At 44.4% G+C, this 19,239-nt stretch overlaps 1 protein-coding gene across 8 annotated transcripts in view; it reads right to left on the bottom strand.

Moving 5' to 3' along the window:
• Positions 1-19,239, bottom strand: part of PRKAG2 (protein kinase AMP-activated non-catalytic subunit gamma 2) — a 383,197-nt gene that overhangs the window by 99,633 nt on the left and 264,325 nt on the right. For 6 of the 8 annotated variants that reach the window (XM_074946314.1, XM_074946317.1, XM_074946316.1 and 3 more), the window contains one exon: positions 1,363-1,456. In XM_074946314.1, the coding sequence (XP_074802415.1) occupies positions 1,363-1,456 (94 nt within the window). Of the gene's footprint in view, positions 1-837; positions 985-1,362; positions 1,457-19,239 lie in introns of those variants that run through there. The other 2 variants (XM_074946315.1, XM_074946322.1) reach the window with 2 other exon arrangements.

The raw sequence follows: 19,239 nt of genomic DNA, 5'->3' as shown, positions 1-19,239 counted from the left end.
TACAAATTAGAGACTGAATTCCTTACATCCAACATTCATGTTAAATAAATCATACTGAAGCTGCAGATTTTATTGTTCTTCTGAGGCTTCACCAAGACAAAAAAAGGCAGGAGTCCATTTGACTGGCCTACCTTTGCTTTAAAAGTTATAGAGCAAGAAGCTCTTAGACAAGCAGTCAAGTCAGTAGGATGCAAAAAAAACCTTTAAAAGTCATAAAAATTTAAAATGAGGTTTGTGGTTAATTACATGCAACAGCAATATCAACTACAGAAAGGAACAGCGATCAAAAAGAACCATTTTTTTTTTTTTTACTATAAATGACTCAGCCTATTATTTTCGAAGTTTTAAAAGATATATTACTACATGTTCTGCAAATAAAAAGCCTATGAAGTTTTAGCTACTTTAAAATATTAAACATGAAAATTAGATTTCTATGGCCATTCACTATGAAAGGGCCATCATGTCTAAAAACTACTACCTTAAGTTTTCAACACAGTCCCCTTCAAAAAGGCACAAGCTTATAGATCTGCTCAAAATTATGGAAGAGAATAAACTCCTTTACAAACAGTGTAGTGCCTGCAAGACATGTAAATAAGTCAGAGGCTCAAATCCTACCTGAGTTAACTATTTGTCAGTCATCTAATTAGGAGCTAAATAGGAAGCAACATCAAAGAAAAGCTGGCAGAGATAAGTCTGTTCTGTGAACACTGACTTTTTCTAATACTTGCCCCCATCTGGTACAATATTCCCAATTTTGTCATCTAGACGTCAAGGTCTACGGTACATGTTATCACCAGGATACACAACAGTTCTTTAAAAGCAAAAAAACCAACCCACGCGTGTCCAGGTTTTCATCCTCCTCCGCCCCACATACAGAACTGGGCCCAGCGATAACTGGAAAAACAGATCAAGGAAGAGCGACGAAGGATCCCACCACAGGAGAGGGTGACGAAGAGCGGCATTTGCTCGCCTGAGTGGCCATCTGCTGTGAAGCGCCCAGCGTGCGAACGGAACACTCGGGACGGGTCCCCACGCAGCGATCGCCCCACGCCCCGCACGAGCTGGGCCGAGTCTGGAGGCAGGGTCGGCTGTAACCCAGCGACCCGCCTCGCCCCTTTCCAAGGGCACAGGCAGCAGGGTGCGGGGCAGCCCCCAGCGGGCGGGCGGGCGCGCGCGCGCCGCCGGGGAGACCCGACTGTCTCGGCTTCCCGCTCCCCCCCGGGGAATGCTGGCGTCTCCGTCCGGCCCCCCGAGCAGCAGGGCCAGGAGCGAGCCCCGGAGCCTGCAGCGGGCAGCGATGCCCGGAGCTAGAGGAGTGTCTGTCCGTCAGTCGCTGCTCCGCGGCAAGCGCCTCCGACTTACCTTCATCGTCGAGCTCTAGTTTCTCCAGCATCCCTTCAGAGGCGGCCGGGGGCTGAGGAGAAGCCGGAGCCGCCGCAGCTGCCGCCGCCGCCGCCTGCGGAAGGGGGAAAACGGAGAAGGGGATCAGCATCCAGGCGCGGACCTACCGGACCCGCGGCGGCATCGGACGCAGCCCGGCGTGGCAGAGGCTGAGCCGGTCTGACGGAGGGGAGTAGCCGCCGGGCGGACGCGGACGGCGGCTGCTAGCCCGAGTCCCTGTGGGGATGAGGGAGGGGGTCACCCTCCAGCCTGCCGGGGCTCGATTTGTGCTGTCTCCTACACGCACTGGGGAAGGGGAGGAGGCGGGACCTCCCCCCCGCACCCCCACCCCCGGCGGCTGCTCCCAGCCCATTAACCCTTTACAGCCAGGCCGGGTAGGACTCTGTCCTTTGGAGAGGCCGCTGGCCTGTGACGTGGGAGGTCTCGCGTCTCCTCAGCATCCTTCAAGCCAGCGAGCTGCCGTTTACGTCCGTTAGATTCCACAGGCAGCCAAAAGAACCTTTCGGTGAGAAAGTTCCACCCCTTCCTCCTCACTGTCCCCCTTTCTGGGGCCTGACTGGGATTTGGAACATTCCGTTTTGCAGCAATCAAGCAGGCTGCTCTACACAGGAGGGAAGGTAACTACCATTCACACAGAGAGCGGGGGGGGCGGGGAGGAGAGACCGGTGGTTGTGCTATTGCTACCCGCACCCCGGGTCAAGCCATCCACCTTTCCCTGTCCAGCCTGCAAGGCGAGGGCGGGCTGTTAAAGCCGCCTGCCATTCTTCCCAGGGTCGGGGTAAGGTAACCTGCCAGGAGGAAGCCCTTCCCCCGACAGCCGGTGTTGGTAGTGTCCGATATATTTACCTGCTAAGGCGGCCGTGAGCAGCCAGTCCCACCGCTGTCTAGCGGGGGATGCTGGATCCCACCTCCCCACTGCCAAGGGTGGGCCACCTTCACGAGGCATGTCTTTCTCAGGCTGTCGTGCAGACCAGTCCCCGCTACAGTCCCTGCCCTCCCAGGCGTGTCACGGGTCCTGGTGTGCCTGGAGACCCCATCCTCCACCTCCCACAACATGCCTCCCACACCTACTGTAGGCCTAGCCTCCCAGGACAGCGAGGGTCCCAGCCTGGCTGTGGCACTGTGAGACACACAAGAGTCAGACCCCAGCATTACAGCGGGCCACAACATTCAGCAAGTCCCAGCATGCAGTGGTCCAGCTTGATGCCAGGGGGCCTGGTTACACTGCATGTCAGACTGTTGTCTGTGCAGGCCCCATTTCTCTGAAGCAAAGATAAAGATGAGTGTCATCTGTCCTATTCTGTACTCATGAGACAGAGATGCTGTGGTAAATGAAGCTGTAAGGAGTGTGGGGACCGGATTTTGGACAGATGGAACAAGTGGAGTAGTCTTCATGCTCCTGGTAAGTTGCTGTACTGTTGGACAAAGTTGGGACAGCCCATTCTAAAGTGATCATTCCATTTTCTTTATTAGTTTCTGCTACACAGGTGCTATAGCTTGTTTAAATACAGCTGGTCCACGTTAATGACCAGGTGTAAAATATTTTAAGGTTCTTATTTTACCTCCACTTTTCTAAGTCTGTTCATATAAAGTACACATTTTTTAAAGTAAGGGTAGTTAACCACTGGAAAAGTTTACCAAGGGATGGGATAGATTCTTCATCATTTGAAGTCTTTAAATCCAGATTGGGTTTCTTTTTAAATGAAATGCTCTGGTGCTTAATCAGAAGTTATGGTCTTGATGCAGGAATTAATGGGTGAAAGTATATGGCTTTTATTATGCAAGAGGATAGACTAGATGATCATAATGAGCCTTTCTGGCCTCATAGTCTATAATTTAGAAAATGAATAGCCTGAAGTTGTTAGTCACTAAAGTGTGGATGCTTTAGAAATGTTCAGCATAAATCACACTGGCTGAGACAGGGTAATGTAAATAAAGTTTACATTATCAGCCTTCTGAATTAGCATATACTTTTTGTGGCCCAAAATCACTGATTGCTAGCAACTGGCAGAGACAGGTCCAGGGGGATTGAGTTCTTCTGCTTACCTTGTTACCTAACCCCTTCTGCCTCTTCCTGGGAGTTTTCATTTTAGTTCTTAATGGTTGTCACTGATTCATCTCTACCCTCTTATTTAACTGCCTTTTCCTTGGACAGCTACTGACTTATTTGTCTGCAGGGCTCAGAAGGAACCCAGGCTTCTCTCTGCTGTAGAGCTTCGAAGGAAGCATTCCTTCTCCTTAGAAGTAGGTTCTCTGTCCCTTGCTGAGCTGTGGCAGCTCCATGATGCAGAGCATGGTGCTTCAAAGGAGTCATAGCAACCATGTAGAGAATACTAAGGTTTATTTGGCTCCCAGTCACAGGCACTGGCTGCTGAAGGTGAGGAAGTCTTCCAAGGAGAAGGCGGACAGAGGACTAAGGCATTCAATATTTCTTGCTTTCCAGCAGAACAACATGCACAAAAACTAGGGAACACCACAAAATGTGTGTTAGTGAGAGTTAAGGGTTGAGAAGGGAGTACAGAACCTTAACAATTCTAGCACAGTTCTGCATGGCAGCTCCAAAGAAGGAAAATGAGAGCCTCAGGGGGGTTGGGTGACTGCTTTCTACCCCTAAACAAACCCTTTCCAGTGGACTTTAATATGAACCCTCATCTGCTCAGGAAGTAGGAGTGTCCAATTCTTGGTCATAAGAAAGACCACCATGAGGACACTGTGTCAAGTTTAACTCCAAACAACTTGTGTGTTGTTTTTTGTAATGGAGAAATATTATGAATATATACCTCAATGAATATTGTAGCTGATCAGCCATACAAACCACCAATACTGCATACACTAAGTAGCAATACTTCAGAACATCCACAGCATTTTAATTATATCTTTTATTTCAGCTGTGCTTAACCCCCCCACTTCAATTTTCCTTTTATATCAGTTGTCTTGATATTGATCAGGGTAAAATGTGCTTCTTACCAAATTTTGTTTGTTTGTTTAAAAAAGAACCCCAAAACCATTAAGGTGTCACCCCAACTCAAACAAATATAAGCCAGTGCCTATAGTGGCCCCTGCAGTTCTGTGGGGAGCTATCACAGCTCCAGCTGGTGAGGAGCTGTGAAAATTCTGGGAGAAGGAGCAAGGTCAAGGGGGGCACCTAACCCCCGTCATATAGCAAATGACACCTGTTTGGAAGAATGAAAAGTAAACTTGTCAGAATGAAGAACACCACTGACGTGTATCTTAACAAAAATATTTACCATGGAGAAAAAGTTGTGAACTAAGGTTGCCATCTCTGAGTTACAAAAAAAACAAGACATCTGGGATAATCCTGAGCCAATAAAACTGAGCACCCTTGCAGACTTCCCAGGACAGCTACCTCACAAAAACAAACAAAACAAACAAAAAAAATTCTGGGAAAACCCAGACAAGTGGTGGCCCTACTATGAAAGTAAAACTTCCAATAAAGAATACATACATTTCAGGAGAAAAATTAATATTGATAGGACTAAACTAGTAATAAAGCATGTTTTTGTAGGATCAGGGAATTAGTTACAGAAATCTGGTTTATTTTTTAATTAAAAAGGATATAAATTATATATAACTGGAAGTCCAAAAGGGTATTGATTGTCCTAGCAATATCATAGGGCACGTTTCTAGCGAGGTCCCATGGGGATTGGTTCTTGGCCCTAAGCTATTATAACATTTTCATTAAATGACCTGGAAGAAAACATAAAATCATCACTGATAAAGTTTGTAGATGACACAAAAATTAGGGAAGCAATAAAGAATGAGGACCAGGTCACTGATAAAGAGTGAACTGGATAGCTTGATAAGCTGGCTGCAAGCACACAATATGCATTTTAATATGGCTAAATACATCTAGGAACAAAGAAATGTAGGCCACACTTATGATGGGGGACACTGTCTTGGGAAGCAGTGATTGAAAACGATTTGGGGGTTGTGGTGGATAATCAGCTGTACATGAGCTCCCAGTGTGACACTGTGGCCAGAGGGCTAGTGCCATCCTTGGATGCATTAATAGGAGAATTTCAAGTAGGAGTTGAGAGGTTATTTTATCTGTGCGTTTGGAACTGGTGTAACCACTCCTGGAATACTGTGTCCAGGTCTGGTGTGCACAATTCAAGAAGAATATAGATAAATTGGTGAGGGTTCAGAGAACAGCGACGAGAATGATTAAAGGATTAGAAAACATGCCTTATTGTGAGAGACTGAAAAAAGCTCCATCTATTTAGCTTAACAAAAAGAAGGTTCAGGGATGACTTGATTACAGTCTGTTAGTATCTACATGGAAAACAAATATTTAATAGTGGGCTCTTCAATCTAGTAGAGAAAGGTATAAAATGATCCAATGGCCAGAAGCTGAAGCTAGACCAATTCAGACTGAAAATAAGGCTTATATTTTTAACAGTGAGAGTAATTAACCATCGGAACAACTTAGCAAGAATCACGGTGAATTCTCCATTGCTGGTAATTTTAAAATCAAGATTGATGTTTTTCCAAAAAGATATGTTCTAGGAATTATTTTTTGGGAAGTTCTATGGCTTCTATTATACAGGAGGGCACACTAAATGATCGCAGTGCTCCCTTCTGGCTTTGGAATCTATGGATCTATTAAACTATGAATAGATGTTTGATTGGAAAGAAAAATTATGCCAGATTTTAAAATTGTGTTTCTTTTTTTTTAACACCACACAATAAGCTACTAAATACCCAACATTTAAATAAAAATTCATATGTTGTTTGTAGCTTACATTTGACACACACATCCTGAAAGTACACAACGTATTTCACCTGCTATAGTACATAATAAGTCATAAGAAGACATTTAGGCCCAAATCATGCCATAAGCTCTATGCCAGCAAACCTCACAATCATCACTGCAGGATCAGAGTGTTAATTTTTTTGTGGGGAAAACTGTATCCAAGCTGACAATATTAAGACAAATTCAATGTAATTTAAAGATTATTAACCCCTAGTAATATTTGCTAGTGTATACGTAATACTACATTGCAGATAGCTGTTTTACCAAAACGACACTGTGCTATAATTGCCTCTGTACTGCTTATAAATGCAATGGAAACTAAGAATCTCCATCCTTGCAATGGAAACTCCATCTTTCACTCACCCACTGTGTAGAACTGATCAATGAAATTATTTTTAATTGTTCACTTTATTAATATAACTTCATAAGTAAAGTTTTATGAATGAAACAACATTCATTCATAAAACCAGTTACCCCAATAACTGGCTAATTGAGTTTCACTTTCAATCCAATTGCTGCTTAAATCGCTGAAACTTGCAATGTTTCAACATTGTAACTTCTGTTCACTGTTGCCATTCCTTACACTTGTCCATATTGTAACTCGAACTCCACTTTAACTTGTCCCCAACTCCATTTTAAAATGCGCACTCTATTTTGTAAAAGCTTGCTGCAACCTTCATTTTTGCAAAACCCTGCTGTAATCTTATTAGTTTAGTTGTCTGAATGAGGTATGTATGGATGATGGAATCAACCTCCAGCCCCAGCCCGTCCTGATGTAATAAAGTGTAAACACCCAAGGGCTGAAGATGCAGACAACAGCCCTGACAAAGTAAGAAGAGTCCACCCTCAAAAGAAAAGAACAAAAGTACAATTGAAGAAACATCAAAGCCAGGTCCCAGGCTGAAAGTCATGTCTGCAATTGACGGGTGATCAATCACACTGAACCCAGAGGCAGCCTGACACAGCAAGACCTATAGACTCTGGATTCAAACTAAAGCCTACAAAATGGATGGGTGAGATGGAAGACTTTGGAGGGTAACATTCTGCTGCCAACATGGAAGGGCATTGGTGCATGCCCAACAGAGACCCAGCCCTTCCTTGTGCCCGGCTTTCCTGGCCAGTTAGCCGCCACAAGCTACGAACCCAAGCCACGAACTCAAGCTACATTCAGGACTGGTAACTATACAGCAGCTGCAGAACATTTGGTGTGTGTGTTTGTGTGTGTGTGTATACATAGGTATTAGATATTAGTTATTGGTCATAAATCAAATTGTGTTACAATAAACGTGACATCTTGTCTTGTCCCCTGAAATGATCCTGCGCAGTTTTGTCTGTGTAACAACTGTGAGCTAGCCTAGCAGGATACTGGCATGCTAATATTCTGAGATCAATGAACTACGTCAGCACAAAAGGATGAGTCATTAAGGTCTAGGAGAAAAATCTGTCTTACCCCAGACAGGGCTGTAACTCCCATTACATTGATATGATATGGCATAATGTAGGAACATCTGTGTATTTAGACTATTTAATCTGCTGCCACAAAAGGTTTCTATAGCTCCTTTAGTCTGTACTAGGTATAGTATGGACTAGTTTATACTAATATATAGTGTATGTATTAATATACTAAGACCTTGTCTAGACTAGGAGTTAAAGGTATGATGTTAGAATGTGTTAGATAACATGTTTTAAGTCTACTGTAGGCAAGGCAGTGTATACTTGAACATGCATTAAGATTACTGAGTTTGAGCCTATTGAGCTCCCCATAGGCTTATCACATATCAAAGGCAGTGTGTATCTGGTCCACATTTGACTTTTCAAATGTGTTAGAACATGTCTCTCTCTCTCTCGAGTGGATCTCTTCAGTTACAGCTGCCATAAAACCAACTGAGCAACTTCTTTACCTCTCAGGAGCGCATATCCATGGTCTCTCGAGACTGAAGGATGCCTACTACCCCACCCTGAAGCAAATACTCTCCAGCAACCATACACCACACAACAAAAACACTAACCCAGGAACCTATCCTTGCAACAAAGCCCGATGCCAACTCTGTCCACATATTTATTCAAGAGACACCATCATAGGACCTAATCACATTCGCCATGCCATCAGGGGCTCGTTCACCTGCGCATCTACCAATGTGATATATGCCATCATGTGCCAGTAATGCCCCTCTGCCATGTACATTGGCCAAACTGGACAGTCTCTACGTAAAAGAATAAATGGACACAAATCTGACATCAGGAATCATAACATTCAAAAACTGGTAAGAGAACACTTCAACCTGTCTGGCCACTCAGTAAAAGATTTAACGGTGGCAATTTTGCAACAGAAAAGCTTCAAAAACAGACTCCAACGAGAAACTGCTGAGCTTGAATTAATATGCAAATTAGATACCATTAGCTTGGGTTTGAATAGAGACTGGGAGTGGCTGGGTCATTACACATATTGAATCTATTTCCCTAAGTTAAGTATCCTCACACCTTCTTGTCAACTGTCTAAATGGGCCATCTTGATTATCACTACAAAAGTTTTTCTCCTGCTGATAATAGCTCATCTTAACTAAGTAGCCTCTCACAGTTTGTATGGCAACTTCCAACTTATCTGTATGTGTGTGTGTGTGTGTATATCTATATATCTTCTTACTATATGTTCCATTCTATGCATCTGATGAAGTGAGCTGTAGCCCACGAAAGCTTATGCTCTAATACATTTGTTAGTCTCTAAGGTGCCACAAGTACTCCTGTTCTTTTTACTACTACTAATACATCTTTACTCCTAATCTAGACAAGGTTTGAAGCTATTACAATGTTAACACATTTGGGTTTTAAACCAACAGTGTTCAAAATAATTTAAAACTTTAGATGCTCTGAGCCAGATTCTTCATTATGCTGCAGCCCCTCTACTTTGATCTGTTTTTATTGTGTAAAGGAACAGTGCTCCTGCCATACATACTGGTATCTTTCTCATATACTGTAATTTCGTAAAACATTTGTTATCCATTATTGCAAAACAAAACTTAGTTGTTTTGCACCATAGTGAAACAGTAAATGGTTGGTTTATTTTTGAAAATATATATTTTTGAAAATTGTCTGAGCATTTTCCTTCTGTGTTAGTTTACAGCTCAGAAGTTATTAATGTCTTAAAAACAGGGGTTTACAACCAGAATGCTGACACAGTCAGAACCTTAATACAGTTCTGCTAGCAATCTTTATGGAGGCAAAGTAAAACAAACAACTGAAGGTTAATAGAATAGCAAAAGTCATAAAAATGTGATGTAAACAAAATAATTTTGGGAAGGGGAGAGCTTAAATTGTAGTAGCAAATTGCTTAGTTTTTATTGCTGTGTTCTTTCCCTAACGTTTTAACATTATAATTAATAGGAATTACTCATATTCTGAAGGAGGAAGTCTTTCCCCTGGATTTTATATACAGTTATAATTAATATATTAAAACAACATTTAACATTTTCATCTCCACAGCACTTTACACACATTAATTAATTCCCCAAACACTTCTGTGATGCACATAAGTAAGTATTATCCCAACTTCTCAGATGAGGAAATTGAAGCAGGGAGGGTCTGATTTGCACAAACCCATAGAGGAAGTTAATGAAAGGGCTGAGATTAGAATTGGAGAGTTCTTGGCTCCCAGGCCTGTGCTCAGGCCAAACAGCCCTGCCTGTCTATGTATTGCCATGCTGGAAACACTGTTTTCATTCACAATTTTATGCCCCATGAAAGCATCATGGAGGTCGAATGTTAAGTATGGTGGAAACAGGATAGGAAGGAGCAAGTACCTAATGCTGCTAAACAGTGGCCCCTTAACTCAATTCAGGATCACTCACTGGCTCTGAAGAAGTCCCATCCAGTCCTGCTTGGGTAGCAGATGCTATGCCGGGTCTGAGTTGGGGAGCAAAATAGGGGATCCTAGGAGCTTTGAGACAGACATATTGAAAGGTAAACCCAAACACCAGAAAGGCCCAAAGCTGCATTCTTTATCGCCCAAAATCTAATTGATTTCAGTAATGGTTTTGGTTGTGGCTTAGGCCCTAAATGTATAAGTGACAATTTCAGACTTAATATGTACAGTAATCCATCATATGTATTAAAAAAAACAACCTTAAATGTTAAAGAGTGTGGAAAATGGAAAGTAACGTATCCACCATATTTCTCCCTACCAACTACACACTCATTATCACTCCGGCCCATTGGAGCCTTCCAGATTTTCTTTGTCTTCATGCAGGTATTTGGGAATGAGTGACAGGGGATGGATCACTTGATGATTACTTGTTCTGTTCATTCCCTCTGGGGCACCTGGCATTGGCCACTGTCAGAAGATAGGATACTGGGCTAGACAGACCTTTGGTCTGACCCAGTATGGCCGTTTTTATGTTCTTATTACCATTTTGGGGTAAGACTGAACTCTTAATTATCAGTGTGTATACACACAGATATAAAAACGTTAAAAGGATTTTTTAAAAGTTCAACCAATCCAAAAACGTGAATCCAAAAAACTTCAAAAAAAATTTTAATTTTGGAAAAGGCTTAAAAATTCTCTTTCATAACAGGATGCAGCCTGTCAAATTTCAACTGGTCTGTTTTGGTTTTTTTGCCACATTAGAGGAGGCTGAACATCAGCCTTATAATAGAAGGCTTGCTTCATCTTAACTATTAAGAGATGACTCCTCTCTCCATATTAATAAACTAAAACATATTAGTGATATTTACACTCTTACATTTATAGCTCTTAATCACTTTAATAATCACATGGAAACATAACTGTTAAATTTAAAAACATGTCATAATAGAAATTTCTACTCAAACCCATATGTTTTTAGCCATTAGCATGTAGCCAATAAATATAGCCAAACAGTACATCCCAATGAATTTAAAAATCAGAACTAATCCTTTTACTTAATTTAATTGCTTTTCAAAAGTTGATGGGTAATTTATAAAAAATAATCATCAGTTACTTTTCTCATACACCAAGAGACTGCTTCTGCACAGATGTAAGGATCCAAGCATACTTACAACTAACAACTGGGAACTTGGCATAAAGAACTAGCTCCATCATCTCATCTCCCATGGGACTCTGGCTGTGTGTAATGATCTGCCTATGCACATTTGATTTCAGAATCAGGGACTAAGTGAGCCGTTGATAATCTATAGGAACATATGGATAACATTTATTTGCTTTTCGCAGGAGATTAAAGAGTACACCCAGGTCACAATTCAGCAAAACATTAAAACATTCTTAAATCCATCCATGTTTAGGAATGCATTTAAGCACATTAAGTTTAAATGCATGCTTAAGCAATGCCTAAAGTTAAGCAGGTATTTCCATGCTTTTCAGAACAGGGATGGACGGCTGAATCAGGGCCCCAATGCAGAGGAATGTCGAGAAATCACTAGAAAGCAGATTCTGATTCCACTTACAGTGGTGTAAAACTGGAATAACTCTGTTAAACTCTATGAATCTAGGAATATTCTTAAAAGGCTGAAAACAGTTCTAGGTTTTGTCAGTGTTGCCATGAGTAGTTTTCTTGGTAAAGCTTTTTCTGTTAAGCTTGAACGCACTGGAGTCAGTGGCAAAAATCCCACTGGGCTAAATGGGACCAGGATTTCACCCCATGTGATTATTCTAGTGGTTGCCAGGTCTCATAAGGACTTCTAACAGAGGATACTTGATGTTTTGTGGATTACAGTTTTTGAACTGGGTGCAGTGCAGTGTCTATATTACAAAATAGAACTGACTATTAAAATAAGTAAATTTATTATATATGCTCCCCAGTGTCCACATCATCCAACACATTAATATCAAACAGAGATGGGATAAAACTGGGGGAGGTTTTGGCAAGAGCTTATTTCTTCTGTTTTTGCCTGCAAACACCACCAGGGATGGTGTTGGCTTTGGGCCCCATTTTATCTAAACTCTCCAATTTTAAGGCAATTTGTATACAGTTTTGGATCATCTCTAGAAACAAATTTTTAGGCTTAGTATGTAAATTCTAATTGAATACTCTGAGTGTTTCCTACATAAGAGTAAAAAGAAAAGGAGTACTTGTGGCACCTTAGAGACTAACCAATTTATTTGAGCATGAGCTTTTGTGAGCTACAGCTCACTTCATCGGATGCATACTGTGGAAACTGCAGAAGACATTATATACACAGAGACCATGAAACAATACCTCCTCCCACCCCACTCTCCTGCTGGTAATAGCTTATCTAAAGTGATCATCAAGTTGGGCCATTTCCAGCACAAATCCAGGTTTTCTCACCCTCCCACCCCCATACAACACAAACTCACTCTCCTGCTGGTAATAGCCTATCCAAAGTGACCAGTCTCCTTACAACGTGCATGAAAATCAAGGTGGGCCATTTCCAGCACAAATACAGGTTCTCTCACCCCCCCCCTTTTTTTCCCAAAAAAACCACACACACACACACTCACTCTCCTGCTGGTAATAGCTTATCCAAAGTGACCACTCTCCCTACAATGTGCATGATAATCAAGGTGGGCCATTTCCAGCACAAATCCAGCTGGAAATGGCCCACCTTGATTTTCATGCACGTTGTAGGGAGAGTGGTCACTTTGGATAGGCTATTACCAGCAGGAGAGTGAGTTTGTGTGTGTGGTTTTTGGAGGGGGGTGAGGGGGTGAGAGAACCTGGATTTGTGCAGGAAATGGCCCACCTTGATTATCATACACATTGTGAAGAGAGTGGTCACTTTGGATGGGCTATTACCAGCAGGAGAGTGAGTTTGTGTGTGGGGGGGGGGGGGCGGAGGGTGAGAAAACCTGGATTTGTGCTGGAAATGGCCCAACTTGATGATCACTTTAGATAAGCTATTACCAGCAGGAGAGTGGGGTGCGAGGAGGTATTGTTTCATGGTCTCTGTGTATATAATGTCTTCTGCAGTTTCCACAGTATGCATCCGATGAAGTGAGCTGTAGCTCACGAAAGCTCATGCTCAAATAAATTGGTTAGTCTCTAAGGTGCCACAAGTACTCCTTTTCTTTTTGCGAATACAGACTAACACGGCTGTTACTCTGAAACCTACATAAGAGTGGGTTAAATCACCTTCTACAAATAAACACATCTTTGTTTGCCTTTTTCCCAGAGAACCAGCTTTCACTTTAAATTAAAATACTCTAAAGCAAGTTGTGTTTGAGTAATACAAAAAGTTACATATTAATCTGCAATGACTAGGTAAAGACTCAGAAAAACTTTGTTGCAAACTACAAGTCTGCATGAAACAGATTTACTAAAGTATTGCAAGAAAAGTCTTAGCTGTCCTTCATTAAAAAAAAATGTGCATTCCCAGACATGCATCAAAAGATGTTTGTCTTAAAGCATTTCCACTACTCATTGCTTCCTTAGCAGAAAAGGCATTGACATTAGTGTTCCCGTTATGCTTGGGGACCCAGTTGTACAACTGATAGTTTAACAGTAAAGTTTAATGTCCTTGCAAGTACTTCAAAGAAGGGGAAAAAAAACCCTGCTTTTTGAAGCCTAATAGATTTGAGAGCCACAAGAAGGAATTCCCATCTAAATGCAAATCAAGGCACAACCATTTTGAATGCACGAATAGTTACAAATGGTAATTTTCCCACCATTTGCTAATGTTACATGGTACAATTACAGTCTTACACAACTGGAGTGTTTAACAGCTATTCTCTTCAGAATGCAACAGTGCATATTTTAGTTTTCTCTAGTCATATAATAAGCCCAAAATATTCTTATTATTATGTAGCAATGTGTTTAAGCAGATTTAATTTAAAACATTGTTATTCCTTGTTTCTGGTTTAATTAGTCTTGCTCCAGAAATACAGAAAGACTAAAGCGGTCAGAAGAGAAAAAGGGTTAGATCTGCTCGCTGAACTATGAACAAAATCTCCTACTTGTTTGCTAGAGTGTGAATTGTGGAGAACTGATTTTCATAGTTTATTAGCAGCCTGGTGCACTGGATGTAGTAATGCTGAGGTTAGCACCACGGTGTGGATCCTTACCTTTCCCCATACAAAAATGGGAACTGCATGTAACTATACAGTGAACTTTGGACACAACTCACATTTCATTTACAGGGTGCAATCCACCCGAGTGCAAAGGGATGGTCACAAGCTCCTCAGCACCACTAAAACCCTGGAGTGGAGATGTATGGGTGGTTTTGCACAGAACAGCTGTGCAGGAAGTGTGGAGTTTCCAATAAAGGATCTCTTTACACAAAAGTACACAAGTCCAGATTTCCCAGGGAGAGCAGATTTCACGATCCATTATGCATTTTTCATGGCCACAAATTCGGTAGGGCCCTATACATTGATGATATCAACTGAAGAAAAGGGTCCCAGTTTGACGGTATCAGGCTGTTGCCTTTCAGCAAGGCCAGGCCCAATCCAATGCTTCCCCAGACAGTGGACTAATTACCAGGCCTACCTTGGCATGGTCAGAAGTGTATGTCTGGGGACAGAGTTAGAACTGAAGGCACTAATGATTCATATATTCCTGGAAACACTGATTACTATCAAACCGTTCTGGCAAAGGATATCCAGGGACGCTACTGGGGGTGGATTCTGCAGGTTGTGCCCACAGCACTGTATTCTCAATGCGGTGCTGGCTCGCCTGCTCCTGCAACAGTTGGTTCTCAGCAATTGCGCAACTTAATCCTGTTGTGCTCGGCTGGCAGCCTGGAGGCAGACTGCCCACTCAGCCAAGCCTGGTTCTTCTTGGAGCCGAGATTGGCCAATTGGCTCCATCCATATACCTTTCCTAGGCCAACCTCTTAGGGTAATGGTCTGCACAAACTGTTGGGGCTGGGATATTGGCACCGGGTCTAGTGGATGGAGCAGGAGTCAGTTGGGAGTTGGGCCAAGGGTCAGAGGTGAAATCAGAATCATGAGTTGAACCAAGGGTCAGAGTTGTAATCTGAGACTGGGAGCAAGGATCAAGAACCTGGAACAGGTCAGGAAAGCAGAAACAAGGCAGGGAAGCAGGAACCAGGAGTCAGGTGAGAAGGCAGGGTCCAGTGTAGCAGGCAGGTAGAGCCCAGATGTGTGGACAACTTTCTTGTTTCTTTCTGAGTTGGAGTAGGAAGCCCTCACCTATCAGAGATCCTGATGTTTCTCCAATCAGACCCTGGGAGAGGCCTGCCTGATGTAGTTTCAGGTTTCATGGTCTCTCCACTCAGTTGGTTAGTAGCAAGCCACTGGGTAGGAGCAGGAGGTGACCACTGATTGGGAACTCCACAGACCCAGGTGCAAGACTCATGGAGTGATGACATTCTGCACCATCCCCAAAGAAATTAGTAAGGAAGGGGATGTCTCATCCAAAAAACTGCGTTCAGCTGTTTTTCTTCCCTATCTGGAGGGGATGTTATAAAATTTTCTCTATTCTTAAAGGGCTTTTGAAACATTAGATGCTATAATTATTGTTATTTACTGATTGTGTGTGAAGGTGGTAGCAAACAAGACATTCCAGTTTGTACAGAACGCAGCATCCCAACCTGTTACCAGAACAAATCCCTGAGAACACTGCACACATCAATGCTCCATGTCCTCCACTGGCTCACTTCTGGTGTTGAGAACAGAACATTGAATTAATCTGAAAGGTCCTCAATGGGTTGGACCTTTCCATTCTTGACCCACAGTGACAACTGTGCTCTTCTGGAACAATGCAGCTAATCATGATGGAGGACAAAGCTTGTGAGAGCCCACGACTGTGAAATGACCAAGAATTAGTGGCCATCACAAACCTTACCTCTTTCTGCTCTAAGTGCAAGGCACATTTCTTTGGCTTTGCTGTCTCTAACAAACTTATAGCAACAGATTTTTTTTTTTTAAAGAAACCTTACCAATACAAGACCCTCCACTGCACATGAGTCTTCCCCTGGAGAGAAGAAGATAAGAGAATAAACAACAAGTGACGGATATGCAATCATGTTGTTTGATTCACTTACTGGAAAGTCCTCAGAGAATAGTTGCCGACTCCATGGGTGCTCCACGGCTGGAGCACCCACAGGGAAAAAATGGAGGGTGCTGAGCACCCACCGGCAGCCCCCCCATCAGAACCTCTCCCTCACTGCGCCTCCCGCCTGCCACAATCAGCTGTTTTGCAGCGTGCAGGAGGTTCAAGGACGCAGCATGCTTGGGAGGGGGGAGGAACGGGGCGGGAAGAGGCAGGGCAGGGATATGTCGGGGAAGGGGTGGAGTGGGGGCTGGGCCTGGGGCAGAGCTGGGGGAGAGCACTGCCCCAGCACATTGGAAAGTCAACACCTGTGCCTCAGATACTATGGCGATGAGCATGATATAAGAACCTATATAGAATAGTATATAGAACACTCACCTTGTCTCTCTAATATCCTGGGACCAACATGACTACAACACTGCAAAAAACATGTTTTGTGTCTGAGGAAAGATGTTTATTCATTTGTCTCTGTCAGCATGTGAATAAAGCATTGTAAGCTAATACAATGGCTACACATCTACATATGAAGTAAACAGGGGGAGATGAAATCAAAAGGGCAGCAGCACAGCACAATGGGAATTATCCTGACTCAGTACAGACAATGAACTTTAGGGATATAAGAAGGCAAAAAGACACTCTTTGATCTTCCAACTGGAAAGTAAACAGGCAGTGTGTTTACATTCATGAAAACTGGATCTCTACCTACCTCAGTGGAAAATGCTGCAAAAGGCTTTAGGTGAGATAAACTTCTTTCGACAGGCAGTTAGCTTGTTAAACTAAGTTTAGTCTCTAGAAAGCATGTTATGATTTTTTATGTACCGTAAAAGCTGTTTTATCCGGCATGTTGGGGGAATGGGAGGTGCCGGTAAGTGAAAAATGCTGTTTAACAAAGAGGGAGGGAGTTTGGGTGTGGGAAGGGGCTTGGGTCAGCGGATTGGGGTGCGGGAGGAAGTGCGGAGTGCTGTATTCAGCGGGCACTCACGTCAGGCAGCTCCCCCCAAGCGGTGTGCTGTCCGGGCTGTTCCTAGGCGGACGCGCGGCAAGCAGCTTCACACGCTGCCCTGGCCCTGCCCCAAGCATTAGCTCTGCAGCTCCTATTGGCTGGGAACCATGGCCAATGGGAGCTGTGGGGGCAGTGCCTGCGGGAGGAGGCAGCGCACAGAGCCACCTGCCACGCCTCTGCCTAGGAGCAGCCCAGACAGGTCACCGCTTGTGGGGAGCCGCCCAAGGTGAACGCCCCCTGAATCTGGCACCCCACGCCCCAGCCCCCTGCCCCGAACCCCCTCCTGCACCCAAACTCCCTCCCAGAACCCCTGCTCCACATCCTCTCCCCCACCCCAACCCACTGCCAGCCCCATGCCAAACCAACTATAAACCCGGAATTTCAGTAAAGATCAGAAATGTTGGTTTATAGAGCTTTCTGGTTGGTGAAGTGCCAGATAAAACAGCTTTTACTTTATTCCGTTATCCTTACTCACTATCTCTTGAATCTTTGATCATTAACTTCTTGTTAAATGCTGATCCTGAGTTGAATCATACAAGGTGGTGTGTACACTATTCCCATAGGGCAGAGGTAGGCAAACTACAGCCCGTGGGCCACATCCGGCCCGCAGGACCGTCCTGCTTGGCCCCTGAGCTCCTGGCCAGGGAGGCTTGCCCCCGGCCACTCCCCCGCTGTCCTCCCTCCCCTGCAGCCATGCTGCTGCACGAGCAGCATGGCTTGCGCCCACCCACCTGCCAGGCTTTCCAACAAGCCTGTCCTGACGCTCTAAGCAGCATGGTAAGGGGTCGGGGGTGGCAGCAGTCAGGGGACAGGGGCAGTCGGATGGGGCAGAGGTTCGGGGAGGGGGGCAGTTAGGGACGGGGGTCCTGGGAGAGGGTGATCGGGGACAAGAAGTGGTGGGGGGTGGATGGGTCAGGGTAGTCAGGGGACAAGGAGCAGGAGGGTTCTGAGGGGGGCGGGAAGTGGGAAGGGGCGGATAGGGGGTGGGGGCCAGGCTGTTTGGGGAGGCACAGCCTTCCCTACCCGGCCCTCCATACCGTTTCACAACCCCGATGTGGCCCTCGGGCCAAAACGTTTGCCCACCCCTGCCTTAGGGACAGCACACCAAGTATTTTGGTGAGTGTTCAGTGGATATGCTACTACAAGGGAATGCTTCAAAGGGTCTCGGGGCTGGAGTACACCTATTGTTAACTTGCAAGGCAAAATAAGGGCTGACATAGTCCAGAAGGGAGTGTTTTGGTGACTAACAGGATGATGGTCATAGGCACAGACTCCATGAGTGCTCCGGGGCTGGAGTACCCACAAGGAAAAAATGGTCGGTGCAGAGCGCCGAGCGGCAGCCCCGCATCGGAACCTCCCCCTCCCCCCAAAGCCTCCAGCCTGCTGGCGGGCCCTGCCCATCAGCACCTCCCACTCCCTCCCTGCTGCAATCAGCTGTTTTGTGGCATGCGGGGTGGGAGGGGGAAGGAGTGAGGACACGGTGTGCTCGGGGGAGGGGGTGGAACACGGCGGGTAGAGGTGGATGGGGGTGGGGCTTTGGGGGGAAGGAGTGGAGTGGGGGTGGGGCCTGGGGCAGAACCAGGGGTCGAGCACCCCCTGGCACATTGGAAAATCGGCACCTGTGCTGCTGGTGACAGGGAACTGATACCCAGTTATGCACAAGCAAGTCTCCCTCTCACTCAAGGCGGGGGGGAGTGGTAAAAATGTGATTCAGAGTTCTGGGTACCTCAAGAACCATCACAGTTACCTAATATTAAAACCTGTTTCAGATTTTACGTGTCCCCTTCTTATATGTCTGTACTGTATATCCTTAAAAATATACACTGTAGGTACACACACATGCTCTGCTCAGTGCTCTTGAGTCTGAAGCCTGCTCCTTTTCCTCTTTCAAACCTACATAAACTGACCTTGTCTCTTACCATAGCATGGGGAGTAGGCAGACTAGCTGACAAGGAGCTGTAGCAGGAAGATGACAGGCAGAGATTTAAATTGATATTTGCAGTGCAAGCCAACACACAGGGTTGTGTGACAAACCGATTTAAATTATACTTATGGTGGCACTCCAAAAATACTGTGATGTTCAAAATGGGCAAGGGAAG

Source organism: Natator depressus, chromosome 2, assembly GCF_965152275.1.
Source record: "Natator depressus isolate rNatDep1 chromosome 2, rNatDep2.hap1, whole genome shotgun sequence".
NCBI lineage: Eukaryota > Metazoa > Chordata > Testudines > Cheloniidae > Natator > Natator depressus.
The sequence above is the reverse complement of the archived record's forward strand: the minus strand, read 5'-3'. Positions and strand labels throughout refer to the sequence as shown.